This window comes from Lissotriton helveticus, chromosome 4_1 (genome assembly GCF_964261635.1).
Source record: "Lissotriton helveticus chromosome 4_1, aLisHel1.1, whole genome shotgun sequence".
In the NCBI taxonomy this organism is placed as follows: Eukaryota; Metazoa; Chordata; class Amphibia; order Caudata; family Salamandridae; genus Lissotriton; species Lissotriton helveticus.
In genome coordinates, this window is record NC_136063.1 from 2064215873 (window position 1) to 2064231079 (window position 15207).

At 42.4% G+C, this 15207-nt stretch overlaps 1 protein-coding gene across 3 annotated transcripts in view; it reads left to right on the plus strand.

Moving 5' to 3' along the window:
- GRIA3 (glutamate ionotropic receptor AMPA type subunit 3) overlaps positions 1-15207 on the plus strand; it is a 1208798-nt gene that overhangs the window by 740904 nt on the left and 452687 nt on the right. For all 3 annotated transcript variants that reach the window (XR_013610694.1, XM_078688743.1, XM_078688742.1), the window contains exon 6: positions 1645-1806. Coding sequence is in view for 2 of the 3 variants with exons in the window: in XM_078688743.1 (XP_078544869.1) it covers positions 1645-1806 (162 nt within the window). In the remaining variant the exon portion in view is untranslated. The remainder of the gene's footprint in view (positions 1-1644; positions 1807-15207) is intronic.

Sequence of the window (15207 nt, forward strand, 5' to 3'; positions counted from 1 at the left end):
AATCTTGCCTCTGTGCCCCGCTTTAAAAGAGCCAGAATGGGCGGTCGTTCGTTTACAGTGCTGGCGGCGGCTCTCTGTAACTCTTTACCCCCCACGCTGCGCGACATTCCAGACTTGCTTCCTTTCAGGAAGACATTAAAAACCTTCCTGTTTTCCTCTGTTTAATTTTCTCTGGTCCCATTCACCTTTGCTGTGTTGTGTTTACCATCTCTGGAAAGCGCCGGGACGCCTCTTGGCTGCGGCATCTGAGCGCTATATAAATTAAAATAACATAACATAACATAACTGGAACTGTGATTTGTGGAATCAAAACAGAGAACCCAGTCACAAAGGCTCTGATCGGGTTGTTGCAAAAGAATTGCAATGCAATAGGTCTCGCATTTAAGCGCCTTTCAGCTATTGGCATTGTAAATGACAATGCCTTTTATTTATGTTTTGGTTTGTAAAACATAAATAAAAGGCATTGTCATTAATAATCTCAGTAACTTGAACTCTCGCATATATGAGACCTATTGCTTTCCAAATTCTTGAAGGCATCGATTAGTTGTCTCCCATGGCCCCTGAAGAGCTTCCCGTTTGCTACAAGTTAAATAAACAAGTCAGTGGTCACAACTGCGCAGGAGAGGCCCTCTGCCCTCCTGCAGTAAGAGAAACTCATTAACACCTTGGCCGCTTGAGATATTCCCCTGCTGTGCTGAAGGTCAATAGAAACGGGTGTGGTCATGACGAGCTCAGCTCGTCATCAGCACACGAGCACCGTGCCTCATGACTAGCTGAGCTCGTCATGAGCATGGAAGGAGTTATAGAAAATAGGGCCTACAGACTAAAGAAGACGTACGGTGTAACAACCGAAGTAAAAGGGTCAATCCTCATGGGAGGTTACAAATGAAGACAAGGAAGTACTAAGGAGGGACTAACAAGCCTAATAAGGAATCAAAAGCCAGCATTTATGTAAGACGATGACACAAGCCAATAACAAATATGGGCGGAGAGAGGGTGGGGTTTCACGTACATACTTCAATACAGCATGGCTCGCAGAGCAGCGCAAGCGGTGCCCAGGCTCGACCTAAAAAATAGAAAGGCATAATAAGGAGGCAGGGTGATCACATCCTGACCCCCTGGATTAAGTGAGGAGAACCCCAAGGGACAGTCTCCAAGTTAAGACTTATGATTTCTGAGCTTGTAAAGTTCCAGGGACTGACCAACAATTGGATGTGGTATATGGTTAAAAAACAGAAATTCAAAGTGGAGGTATGGCATTTGTTTATAACACCTTAGCATATGTTGATCTTCATTTGACAAACGTCTGTACAAAGAAACAGAAGTGATCAAAATAGGGGACACCATTGTATAGAAACCTCTATAATCAGCTCCGTTTTGAAAATGTTTTGTTGCTGTTCGCATTTTGAAATCTGTCAGAACTTTTAATTTGATGCAATGAAGTATGTGCATGTGTTTAATCTAATGTTATTAATCTACCTATTTTAAAAGTAGGAATGATGTGATGTTAGAATTAGGGTTCACATCATTCAGCTTGCTCTTGGTCTAAATAATGTGTCCATTAGCACATAAATGCGTTATATAGATGCATATACATTATTTCTGCCTGTTAAATGGAGCTTTTTCTTTCCTCTCTGAATTTAGGGATTTACAAGAATCGTGCTGGATAAAGTCATGCATGGGGGAGCCAATGTCACCGGATTCCAGATTGTTAATAATGAAAATCCGCTTGTCCAGCAATTTGTACAGAGATGGATTAGACTGGATGAACGAGAATTCCCAGAAGCCAGGAACACTCCATTAAAGGTAACTCTTTCCCACTCTTGTTGATAAGGAGTTAATAATAAACTGGAAAAAGCGAGCAACCACTAGTGAACTACAGAGTCTCAATATGGAAAATATATAATAAAAGACATAGAAATAGAACATTATACGACGTTTTTGTCATTGACTGGACTGGCCAATAACATTACTGGGAAAATTGTCTTGTCGCCCAGCTGCATCAAATCATCCTTTTGTGATTTATTAATGCATCACCTGCTTTAGTATCTTAATGAAGGATAAGAATATGAATGGAACTGAGTTGTACAGGGCTTCTCCTGTGGTCCATGCCCTCCCACCCCAATCATTCATGTCAACATATGGCTGGCTCCCAGTGCCACATGAAGAGGTGGGTTTCATATATGTTTAAAAAAGGAAGCGGACCCATATACATAGTTGCCATTTTGTAATATTTCTCTATATGTGTTAATACCATGTATCTAGTAATAAACCTATTGTTGAACTATATCAGATTTAAAGTTATTGAACGACATCTAGAAGTACAATACCCCATCATATATCACCAACAAAAACCAAGGATGAACACTTTTCAATCTCAAATTTACCAAACGAAAGGTCTCAAATGCTGACACCAACCCAGCCTAGGCTCAGAGCGAAACATCACTTCTTGCACACTATCTCTCTCTTCTTCTATTTTCTTCCTACACTATTCTATCCCTAATCTACCCTCGACGGTCAATACAGAGGGCTCCAGCTGGTTGAGCTTAAAAGAGCAATTTGCACTGTTTGTAACACCAAATAAGCTTTTATGTAATTATTGGTTTGTTTTTGCAACAACATGTAACAATCACCTGGAACTCTTAATTGCAAAACGAATGTACCGGATTTGTAGAAAAATAATAAAAATTACCTTGAAATCTGAATATATTGCAAACACCGCTCATATTATAGTATTAACATGATAGAAGTGGCAAATAACACTACAAACCCTGACGTATATTCTTGTCTTTTTGATCTGGAAGTTGGAAATTTGAGGTATGTATTGCAATCTATTGATTAGGCAAAGCCACATGTGCTGTGCTTGAAGGAATATATTTTTTTCACATCTCCAAACTGGCACACATTGCAACTCGTATTAGGTCTCTGTGCAAGGTTTCTGATCAGCTGTACACCTCACCTGACCTAGCAACTGCTCAGGACATGACGCACAGGTCCTGACGGACAGAGCGGTCCCTCACGTCCTGAGCAGTTGTCAGGTGAGGTGGGGTGACCTACTCACACATAATGGGCTTGACAACTACACGAGCCTAGAACATAGAGGTTTGGTGTGTATGGTTGTATCTGTTCTACTGGGCAGTTTTCACCTGCGCTTTAGTTATTTTACACTTTTTCATTGTTCTCACACTATATGCAGTATCTTACACTTTTAGGTCCTGAAGAATGCTGGACACTCTGTAGGTAACGATAGCAGAAACACATTGACCAACCTTCTAAACTTGATAGTGGCAGTTATTTTTTAAAACTGCGCTAGCACTGTTTTGAACCTTGACACCATGAGATATACATTAAACTCATTTTTCTCTTGGTAGTTAGTTTTAGTACACTTTCACCCTTTTCACTGTAGCACTGCGCCCATCACTTAGAAACAAATTGTAGCTCTTCATTTGATGGATCTTAGTATATCGGGTTAAGCTTTGAAAACATCCACGTGCTCCTCCCTCACAATGAGGGGGTTGTAGCCCTCTGCTGTACTAGGATTTACAGCCGGGAGGAGATCTCAGATGATCTCAGACGATGTAGCATGTCACCTCTGGTGAGTGATGGGATTCCGTCCTTTAAATAGGGCTCCCCAGTAAGAGGTTTAACATTCTTTTACTTATGTATAGGACGCCCCACAGCGCCTAGTGACTTGAGAGACCCACAGATATTTCAGTGTGTTTGACAGAGAAGCTCTTTGCCCAGCCAAAACCAGTTATGTCCTCTCTGGTGCAGCTTCCTGGCAGGAGGTGGAGACAGCATTGTCCAAGGCAGACCAGGCCCATTCAGGTGTGAAAGAAATCTCCTCCCCCTACTCGAATGCAGCCCAGGTCAATTCAGTTCAGCCCTGACCCATCCTGGAAAGGCAGGACACACCTAACCCCCCCTCCCCCAAGTGGCTGTCTGAACAGAATGCACATCCCCAGCCCCTGTCACTCCAAAGCCAGACAGTCAATACATAAAACTAGCAGACGCACACTGGATGGTTAGACAGGAAAATACCTATTTTCTAAAGGTGGTATTTTCAAACTCAGAATGTTAAAATCACCCTCACTAAAAGATGCATCTTAACATTCTGAGTTCAGTCATATCAAACTTTATTTTACTATCTTGTTCCCATGGGCAGTAAGGCTCGTAAGATGTTGTGAGCAAATTCCCCATTCTTTCCTATTAGACAGATAGCCTTAAAATAGTTAAAAATTAATCTGGAAGTATTTCACTATCAGGACATGCCACACACATCAGGGCATGTCCTACCTTTCACATACACTACACCCTGCTCACAGGGGTATCTTGGGCCTTCCTTAGAGGTGACTCAAATGTAAGAAAAGGGAAGGTTAGGGCTTGGCAAATGGGTGCACTTGCCAGGGCGACATGTCAGTACTAGACTGCCCACGGGCACTGCAATGGCAGGCCTGAGACCTTGTTGCAAGGCTGCTTGTGTGGGTGGCACAATCAGTGCTGCAAGCCCACTAGCAGCATTCGGTTTACAGGCCCTGGGCACACATGGTGCACTGTACTAGGGACTTATTAGTAAACCAAATAAACGAATTATGGAAACACCAATCCATGATAATAATTTACTAAAGGAACACTTGCACTTTGGCACTGAACAGCAGTGGCCAAGTGCCAAAACCATCTAGACCAGCAAAACAAAATCCGTCAATCAATAAACATACAGGAGGCAAAGGAAATAAATGCAGGGGAAATCCACGCCAAGGCTGCCAGGTCTAACAATGAGCAAATGGGCCATTTCACAGCCTGGTCATGGAGATAGCAGTCATCCATGATGAAAGGAATAACACTTAAGTGTAAGTCTATAGCCCAACAGATTCTGTGAATCATCACCAAAATGTCGGTCATTCTGATTCAAAACCAGGTAAATCACCTGTCAAGGAATTCATGGTGTGAGCCTTCTGCACAGGAGAAGATTCTGGGTCTGACAGAACGTGGAAATGAAGAACAAAGTAGAACATGGCAACTTCACCAAGAGCATTTGAAGTAATAGGCGCAAGTAGATGGTGCAAGGCTTTTTATTGTGTAGACGGTGAGCCATGATGATGAGGAGGAGGTATTTAAATCTGAGGCTCATTATGTTTAGTGGACCTCCTTTACCTGTATGTTCTCCTCCTGAGGTTTTGCATCAGTTTTGAATCAGGAAGAGCTGCAGTTCTATATGTTTAAAGTCTTTTGAGAGTTTATCTACATATGCATAATTCATGTCCTGCTGCTTTGTCTGCACTTTGAGGGCAGTGGGAGTGAGCCTGATGTATCTGATATGCTTTATTATTTAGAGGGAGTGCCCTTCGATACAGAGCCTTATCGGGTGATCCACTGGGATTTTATGGTGATGCGGGAGGTGCCTCCGACTCTAGGGTTTGGGTGGTGTTGATTTGAACTTTGCTTTGTTTGCTAAGTATCATAGGGGCATATTATCAAGAAAAAGCGTTAACAGTATCCCCGCTTTAGCGGCAGAAAACTGCTGCTAAAGCGGCAATAATGGCCTCGATAATAGGCCCTTGTGAATTCCCATAGAAGCCCATGTTCTGGTGTGAACATGGGCTTCTATGGGAATTCTCTACGGCGTATTATCAAGCCCATTATCGCCACTTTAGTGGTAGTTTTCCGCTTGATAATATACCCCATAGTTCCATCTTTTATCTTTCTGTGTTGGCTTTGCTGAGCATGATGTTTTATATTGTGATGCATCACATTGTGGGTGGTTTTTTTTGGGAGGTGTGTGTGTGCAAAATCTAAAGTTTGTGTGTTTCAGATTTCACAGGTATTTGTATGGATGTATCATTATGAGAGTAATGAGTTAGGGCGTCTGAGCCACATTTTTGATTCTTCATTGAGTGGACATTTTTCGTTTGATTGTCGGCATGCAAACACTTGGTCTTACCTTGGTTTAATCTGCAGCTCTTCGGTTGTTTGTCCAATGCGTGCAGTTTTTTTCAGTTCAAAGACAATTAATTTTGTGGTTGTGGCTGACTTGCTCTCTTGACAGTGCTTATGTTTGATGATTTTCAACTTTGCAAGATATGGACCAAAGTATTTGTGTGATGTTTTTCTATCAAAATGCACCTTTAGTGCTCCATCTCGTGTTAAAACCATCTATTATTACTTCAGCAGGCACGGTGGGTCAGTGAGTAATTCACTCATCACTGTCATTACTATGATTGCACAGGCGGAGTGTCAGTCCTGTCAAGTCACTCTTTTATTCTCCTGACATCTGTAAACTGAATACCCTTTAACTACGTATGTAACATCTGTCATGTATTGCTCCCAGAAATAGAAGCATTGCGTTGTAAGGCACTATATGAAAAGTACTTAATGTTATGGTTTTATATGTGCCAAGGTGTTCTGTTTTTATGGCCATGAATGTTACTTGAGGCCATTTCAAAACAACAGCTTTCAGTCTTTTTTCCCCATGGTTTGATATCACGTGACCAATGCACATATGTGTAATGCACTACAAGACATAAGTAAGCCTTTGGCACATGATGAATCATTTTAATAAACATTATCCCTAGCAGCCATCCTTCTGTTTAATGGAAAATAAAGAAAAACACACTATCTCCCGCCCTGTGCATGCACAGAGACTACTGGGTTCCCAAAGCACATTGACCTTTGAAGGAAATATGTTTCTCATTTCTGCCTTGCGAGGCATTGCAAATGGCCATTTCCAGGCTTTGCCTCGTGGTGATTACAGCACGTGGCGCGGCGCCTCCCTGCAGGCACAGTTATAGATGGCCGACAGCTGAGCGCTCCTCTGAGCAGTCTCAGCACCATTACGTATGGCCTGCCAGATCAGAGCGATTCCTCCTATAGACTCTCTTGTTTATTCTTTTAGATCATCATCAAAAAGCTTTATTGACATGGCGTCCTTTGAAGAAACATTCAGCAAAATTCGGCCATAAACACAAACAGAAATAAAAGATTAGTTTTTGAGGGAGGCATATACCATATACATTTTATGTACAACATATATATTTTTATACAGAGCACAGTAGGTTGAAAACAAAATATTGTACCATTTCAGAACAGCTCAGGATTTTACAGTGGCCGTTCAGCTGTACAAGTCATTCGTATTCAGTGCGCGTATGTGCATATAATGTACAAGAGCATTTTTAAAGCGCACACATGCTAACACGTGCTATATACTAGAGTGAAACGTGTCAACTGAAATCATAATTTTTAAACCGATACTGATCTATTTGCCCACTCAATAAGTCCTTTTATTTATTTATTTTTATTTTATTTATAGAGTTTTGTATAGCGCGAACAAGACCCGTGGGTATCAGAGCGCTGAACATAAAAAGATTACAGAAGTGACAATTATCACACCAATTATAACAACAAACAGTTGTGAGGTAGAAGCGGTATGGTACAAGGTGACTAGATAAAAGGCATTGAAAGGTGCATTAGTCTCAGCTTGTGTCATAGTCATATCTTCAAGCTCGTTGAAGTAGGGTTACATAACATTATCAATACAAATACTTATATAATTAGCAGTTAAGAGTTGAATAGGTTTAGCTTGTCATAGTAGTCATAAATATAATAAAGTGAGGTAGGGGTTATATAGTTTGAGCTGTGAGATACAGTGTATAAGCTCCCAAATATATGAGGTAGCAGTACAGGGCGTAGCCGAGGCTTGGACGGGAGTCTTTCATTTATTTGATATTGAACTTCAAATTATTCATGATGAATATCCCCTCTTTGGAGTAAATGTTCAAATCAATCAATAGTCTGTAGTTTTCTCTACGTGGGGTATTTACTCATTAAGTGGCTCTTTAGTTCCCGTTTGAAAGTTACCGTACTTTGAATCTTCCTGATGTTTGGAGGGAGTGAATTCCAGATTCTGGGTGCAGCTCCGGAGAAGGCTCGATCATAGGTCCTTTTCTTACGGAAGAAGGCCGGCCGCAATAGCAGCTCATTAGCGCTTCTGCTTGGTCTGTTGCCTCCCGAAAGTTTAATTTTCTTGGCTAGGTATCTAGGCATGTTGTAGTGAACCGCTTTGTGGGTAATACAGGCCATTTTCATTTGAATTCTGGCCTCATACGGTAGCCAGTTTAGGGCTTTCAGGTGGGGCGATATATGATCGAATTCCTTCGTTCCCGTGATGAGTCTTGCCGCTGCGTTGAGACAGGCTTTTAGTGGTGCTATGGATGTCTTGGGTAGGCCAGCTAACGTGGTACAACCATATTCAATCCTTGAGATAACTAGCGATTGGGTGGCCAGTTTTAGATCTGCCTCAGAGATAAAGGGTTTTAGTTTTCTTAGATAGTTCAAATGGAAGCGGGCACTCTTGGCCATTGAGTTAATATGGGCTTTCATGTCGAGGTTCTCATCTAACAAGATTCCCAGTGATTTAGCTGAGTTAACTAGGGTCGGAGTGCAGTTTAGCGCAGTCACCAATTTCACCCATTCCTTTACCTCCGGTTGGCTCCTTTTTGGTGAGATTAGCAGGAATTCTGTTTTGTGGGCATTTAGTTTCAGATGATTATTTGTTAACCATTGCACCGCTTTCTTTAGTGTGTCATTCATTCGGTCGACGTCATCACGGGAGGTGATCTTTATGTATATTTGCGTGTCGTCTGCATACATGTGATAGGATATCCGTGATTTTTGAAGAATCTCCGTAAGGGGTTCTACATATAAGTTGAATAGATCTGGTGATAGAGTTGAGCCTTGTGGGACCCCGATTGTGTTAGGGCATGGGGAGGAGGTTGCTTGGTTGATCAGGAATAGTTGAGTCCTGTTCTGTAGGAAAGAGTTGAACCATTTCAGTACGTTTCCGGACAGACCCATCCTGTCTTGAAGCCTGGTCATTAGTATTTCGTGATTTACCGTGTCAAAAGCTGATGACAGGTCTAGAAGGATCAGTAGGCATGCCTGATTTTGGTCTAGGGCTTGTAAGGCGTCATCAACAATATGCTGGATCGCAGTTTCAGTACTATGTCCTGTTCTAAATCCTGATTGGCAGTCGTCTAGTAATGCGAACTGAGCGATGTGTTGACTCAGTTGGCCCTGTACGCATTTCTCAATCAGTTTGGCCAGTAAAGGTATGTTGGTCACTGGTCGATAGTTATTCGGGTCTGTTGCATCCGCTGTTGGTTTTTTGATGATGGGTACTACCTGCCCCGTTTTTAGGCAGTCAGGGAGGGTCCCTTGTGTAAGTGAGGCATTTATTATCTCGGTCCAGATCGGAACTAGAGTGTGGCTGATTTCTCTTACACACTTTGACGGTAGAGGGTCTTGATAGTGGTTGTTCGGTCTAAGTTCGGCTAGCTTTCTGGTAATCTTACCCTGGTCATATAGTTCGAATGTGTCCCAATTTGCTTTATTTTTTGTTTGAGGACCCTCTGTTGTCTCATTAGCCTCATTTTTAGGTGAGGGAAGGGCCCCAAGGTTGGCCGCTGCACTTGTGAGCTCGACTTCTAGTAGTTTGGTTTTTTCCGAGAAAAATGAGGAGAATTCCTCACAGCTTATGGGAGTTTTTGAGTTCTCGTGGGTTGTTTTGGCTAGTTTGTTTGACTGTTGTTTTAGGATCTCGAAGAGTTTTCGTGGTCTGTTTATGGCATTATCCAGTTCGGTCCTTATAAATTCTTTTTTGGAGTTGATTATCTTTTTGTTATATTGTTTTCTGGTTTTTCTGAGGGCTTTCAACTCGGGGGAGGAGGGATGTTGTCTCCATTTCCTTTCGGCCATTCGTAGTTTTCGCCTGTCCTCGTTCAGTGCCTCATTAAACCAAGGATTTTTTGGCTTTTCTGAGACGTTTTTCAGTTTTTGAGGCATGGTGTCATTGACGATGTTACCGATTGAGGTTATGTAATGGTCAGTCAGCTCATTGACATTCTGCCTGTTATTAGGTGGCTTCAGGTCTTTTTCACATCTTTCAACTAATAGTTGAATATTGGCTTCTTTTGTCTCACGAATCAGTCTTTTGAACTTGCGAGGTTGCACGGTCTTGCCCTTTTTTATTGTAGGTATCGAGAATGTTATGGCGTGATGGTCCGACCAATCGCATGGATCTATAGCAAGGATTGATGTCTCATTATTTCTTGAGATAATCCAGTCCAACGTCGCTCCTTGTGAGTGAGTGGGCTGGGTGCATGCTTGAGTAAGGTTTAGCTCATTGAGGAAGTCCTTCATCGAGTTAACCAGCTTGTCATTGTTGTTGTCCCAGTGTAGGTTAAAGTCACCTAGGAATATATTGTTGGCATCCGGGTTAGAGTTGGCCGTTATGATCTCTATTAGTTCCTCTGTGAACTTTGCGTTATCCCCAGGTGGGTGGTAGAAAGCATGCAGGTTGCAGCTTTGCTTATTTAGTGCTCTTATATTAAGACCAAGGTATTCACAGGACTCTAAGGGGTCAGATTGGAATTGGCTGACCTCGATCTCCGAGCGGTGAATGCACGCTATATCTCCTCCCACTTTCTTTGGTCTGTCTAACCTGACGATGTTATATTGTGGTGGTACTAGGAGATCAATGGTAGGAGATGATGATTCATTGAGCCATGTTTCTGTGAGGATGGCCAGGTCGATATCCTTGTTAATGATGAGTGCGGCTATGTCAGATGCATGTTTATTTGCCGAACGGCAGTTGAGTAGTAGGCCCTTCAGGGTTTTCTGTGAGTTATCGACCTTACTATTTTCGGTTTCCGTTGTAGTTAACTGGATATGTTGAAGGTTGTGGTATATTGCTTTCCTGTAATTCTTTCTGGACATTCTATGGGAGTCAATGGGTACTATTTTGATATTCTCCTCGCTTCCTCGGGCCGGATGTTCATAGGATCGAAGTAACAGCAGGGTTTCTTCATTAGACAAGGGATAGGTCCTGTTAGGTCTGTTGGGTCGGAGTGCTAGATTCTGGATGTGTGAAACCTTAGTGTGCATACTTGTCGTCATCTCCCAGATTTTTCCAATTGTCTGTGCGACTTTCAGCGAGTCTTGTGCCAGGTTTCCTACAAGTTTCTTGAGTTCCTTGATTTCTTTCTGGGTTCGGGATAATTTCTTATGTGAGCTAGACTTGGCTGTTTGGGTTCCGCGTTTTGCTCTTCTTCGTGACTGATTAGTTTTCGTAGCCCCAGATCTTTCCATTGACTCCTTAGTTTGGTTGTTGTTCCTGACTCTATTGGGAGTGTCCTCATTGTTTCCTATGTTGCGGGGTGTAACGGGTGTCTTTGTGGATGGGGATCTAGGGGACTCCAGTCTCGAATTCGAGGGGGGTTGAGGGAGGTAGATATCTTCTGCTTTGTTCATTTCGTGGTTATCTTCATAGGGTGACTCGTTAGGTGTTGAGTTACCCTCTTCCGGTGAAGTGACATCAATTGATAGCGGCAACCGTTCTTCCATTGGGGCCACTTTCTTTTCTTTGTTTCCAAGGTTATTAGATGTCGCAATCCTTTCATTCTCCTTCTCCGGTGTTGCCATCGCCGTTTCCGGTAGATCTCCGGCGTTAGAGATTTGATTGTTCTGGCAGTTGGTTTGATTAGCATCTCTAGTGATAGAGTCGTTGTTGGCAGTTGTGGTAACTGGTGGGGTCCTGTTTTGCTGGTAGTTTTGTCCTTCTATGCATTCCTTTAAGGTTTGGAAAGCTGCCTCAAATTTCTCGAGTTCTTTGTTAGTTGCTTGTATCAGCACTGTTCCCGTTTTGTACATAGTAATGAATAATTCTGAGCTACATCCTCTAGTTAGTGAAGTCGTTATTTTTGTGCCATGTGGTATGTTTTTTATGGTTTTTGTGAACAGCCTATTTGTAATGATATTGCGCCATTTGGCTGTTTTGTCTGTGTAGAATATCAGGTCATTCATCATGACGCCTTTAACTCTATCGAAATATGGGTCGGAGAACAGGATGTTCGGGTTTTTTCTCAAGGTGTTATGTTTGAATTTTTTGGCAGCATGTTTGGATAGAGTCGGAGGATATTCTATATTCTTTGCATTGGATCCCGTCGATCCTCGGTGTCTTTCATCCATTTCCGCTTCACCTTTACGTTGTAAGTCTTCAGAAAGCCTTTGCCTAACTGTACTGAGTAGTTTCTAAGTGACCCCAGTACTGCTGTTTTGTGTTGGTAGGTATAGTTAGTTTGTAATTCCGTTTGCTTTTATAGTACCTTTGTAAACTTGGAAGATAAAAGAGGTTTGAGTGAATTCCAGATTACTATTTCGTGATGGTAGGTGTCGTTGCACTGTAATGGGAATCCTCTAATTACTCCTTTATGGTTGTGTTACCTTATTCTAATCCATCGTTTGTACTTAAGGTGTCATCGACAGCAAAATAATTAATTAATTGCCTATTTCTCTTTGTGAGAGGAGTATGTCTTAGGACTCTTTAGTTAATCCTTTGTAATAGTGTTACTTCTTCTAATCAATCCTCCGTAATTATGGTGCTCTCATCAGTAATTAATCAATTAATTGACTCTCCTTCTTTGTGAGCAAGTGTTATCTGGTGATATGTTGGCCAGTGCAGGATGTCAGCCAAATCTGCCCTGATGCTTTCCTGAGGGGGAGAGAACTTTCTCTCTTTTACCTTATGACCCTTTCCAGTTTTCCTAGTCCTTTCTCTCTTTCCCTCTTGGGATAGGTAGGTCAGTGCAAGAGGTCATCTAAATCTGTCCTGATGATTTCCTGGGGGGAGAGGACTTTCTCTCTTTCCCTTGAGCTTGTGTAGTCCCTTTTTTCAGTTTTCCTTGTCCTTTCTCTCTTTCCTCTTGGGATTGTGTAGTCCCTTTTCTGTTTTCCTTGTCCTTTATTTCTTTTCAGTCTTATATAAATGCTTTTCGTGTAGCCCTTTTTCGGTTTTCCTCGTCCTTTCTCTCTTTTCAGACTCTTTCCCTTAAGCTTGTGTAGTCCCTTTTCCGTTTTTCTTGTCTTTTCTTTCTGTTCAGTCCTAGGTGTTCGTTGGTCTCATATCCCTTTTCCTCGTCTGTTAGGGAGGGCGTCTGTGATGTCTCACTCCCTTTCCTCAGGTCGCCCGTCCTTTAACACCGATTCTGCCCCTGTGGTGTTGATCGGTGGAGTCAACTGTGTAGTGTTAGTGCAGACGTCTTATGCGGCCGCCATGTTAAGGTCAGGCGCGTCGCATCTCGGATCCTTCGCTTCAGTTATCCTGCGTTTCCCTCTTCCTGAACCAGGGAAGCCGCGCGCTGCGAGCTGGCAGTGCCGCGCAGGCACTGAGGGCGATCATACCCATTCCTCCGACGGTCCGGACAACCGAGGCCACTCCGCTCCGCCTTCTGAGATGCCCCGTCGGTCTACAAGGCACCGGAGCTGCAGGCGCTGGTTTTACCGGGATCTCCGACACGCGCAGTCCAGGGTGGCATCCGGAGGCTATTCACAACCGCTCCTCATCAGCGCGCTCATCCCACGCGATGTCCGACGTCCGAGGGGTCCCAGGCGCGGAGGCGGTCCTCTCCACTGACCAGGTAAAGGAGTTTCTCCTGCGTCTTGCTTCTCCTGCGTTCCTTTGCGCTTTCTGTTGTTCTGATCTTTTACCATTTGTTCCGCTGGGACCTGGGTCGTCTTAGGGGGGTGTTCCGGGGTTATTCAGGGATTTAATCCTTATTTGGATATCCCTTGCCCCGGAGCTCCTCATTAGAGCTCCCCTACAGCGGCCATCTTGTTTTGATTCCTTGAGTCCTTGGTAGGAATATTCAATCTGCATACTTAATATAGATAATTTAATGTATTTGTTTAAGTGCTATCTAATTTTATTATGTGTAATTCAACATAAGGATTTTTCTAAACGTTATATAATTTCTGATAACTATAGCTGTGGTTTCTGCATACCCTCGGATTAACAATAAGTTATTTTCCTCGAACAATTCTTTCCTTAGCTCTAGTTGTTCTTTCCTACACTCATCTCTGTCTAAGGCAGCAGTTCTTGACCTATTGTCCACATTTGCTGGGGTGGGGGGGTCATCCGTGGCACCTAATCAGAGGGCCGGCAGACCCATTTAACTCCTAATTACTATTTTTTTTTTTATAAACAAGCATTTTGATATAAATAACTGGCTAAATGTGGTTCATCCTATGAGAATAATGGTTTCATCAAGTACCAATAATAATTAGTTAGTATACTGTATTGCCTCCTCAATGTAGTTGATATATCCTAATAAAATGAATAAAGGTATGTTAAAAAATAATAATCACAAGCCTTTTAAAACCATATTTAGTAAGAAGCTGATAGGTAGTTCAGCATCCATGTCCATATTAAACTCGATTGCTGCTCGGTCTACACTGTGTCTGACAAGACCAATGTCAATCCATTCACAACTTCTGTCCCACCACTTCTGCTGAGATTTCAAACTTCACATGATTATCTGTTGATTAGTGAATATGAGCCGCGTCGAGTACCAATGTTTAGTCGCTCCCATATTTAAACATGCACTTGATGTGTTGGGTTCACATGGTCTGTACTTGTTTTCGTATTTTTGTATATTGTTAAGGTACAAATAGTGGAAATGGACTGGGGGCCTCTAACTTCCAGATGTGATTCAACAGGGTCTGCAGAAGAAACACTGATTTAAAGGATCACCCAATGTTTCCACTTCTCCTCCATGCATGTACATTTCGACCTTAAACTAAGGGGGTTTCACCCATTGTAAAAATGTTTGCTTAGACCCAAATACCCAATAGTACCAAAATCCATATGAGAGGAAATATATACTGAAATGGCTGCACATGTAGACTTTCAAGTAAGACAAGGAAAAAACATTCTGCAGTCTGTTTAGCTGTAAACAGGAATACAACACTAATTTGCGCCACGGTGTATTAAGCGCTCCTGATCAATTTTAAAACCAATGTTCTTCCATAGGGGGAGGTTTTAAACCGAGTCCATCTTTTAGTAGCCGGACTGTGGCCTGCAGAGTTCACACGGTCGAACAAAACCCTATATATAGGCCCACTCTTATTTAAGAAGATTTTTTTTGTATTGCCATAGGTATTAACATGCCCCCAAGGGCATCAACTAAATATATGCATTGAAAAATAAGCATGAAAGTAAGCTCTGGAACACTCCACCAATAGGCAGCCAGTTTGTCGAGATAAACAGCTCTGGTGCTATCAGCAACTATAGAACCCATTAAAGACAGTGCTGTGCTGGTCTGTCCTACCTTATTAAAATACTGAATAGGTTGATAGTGTGAAAGGCTAATAACAAAT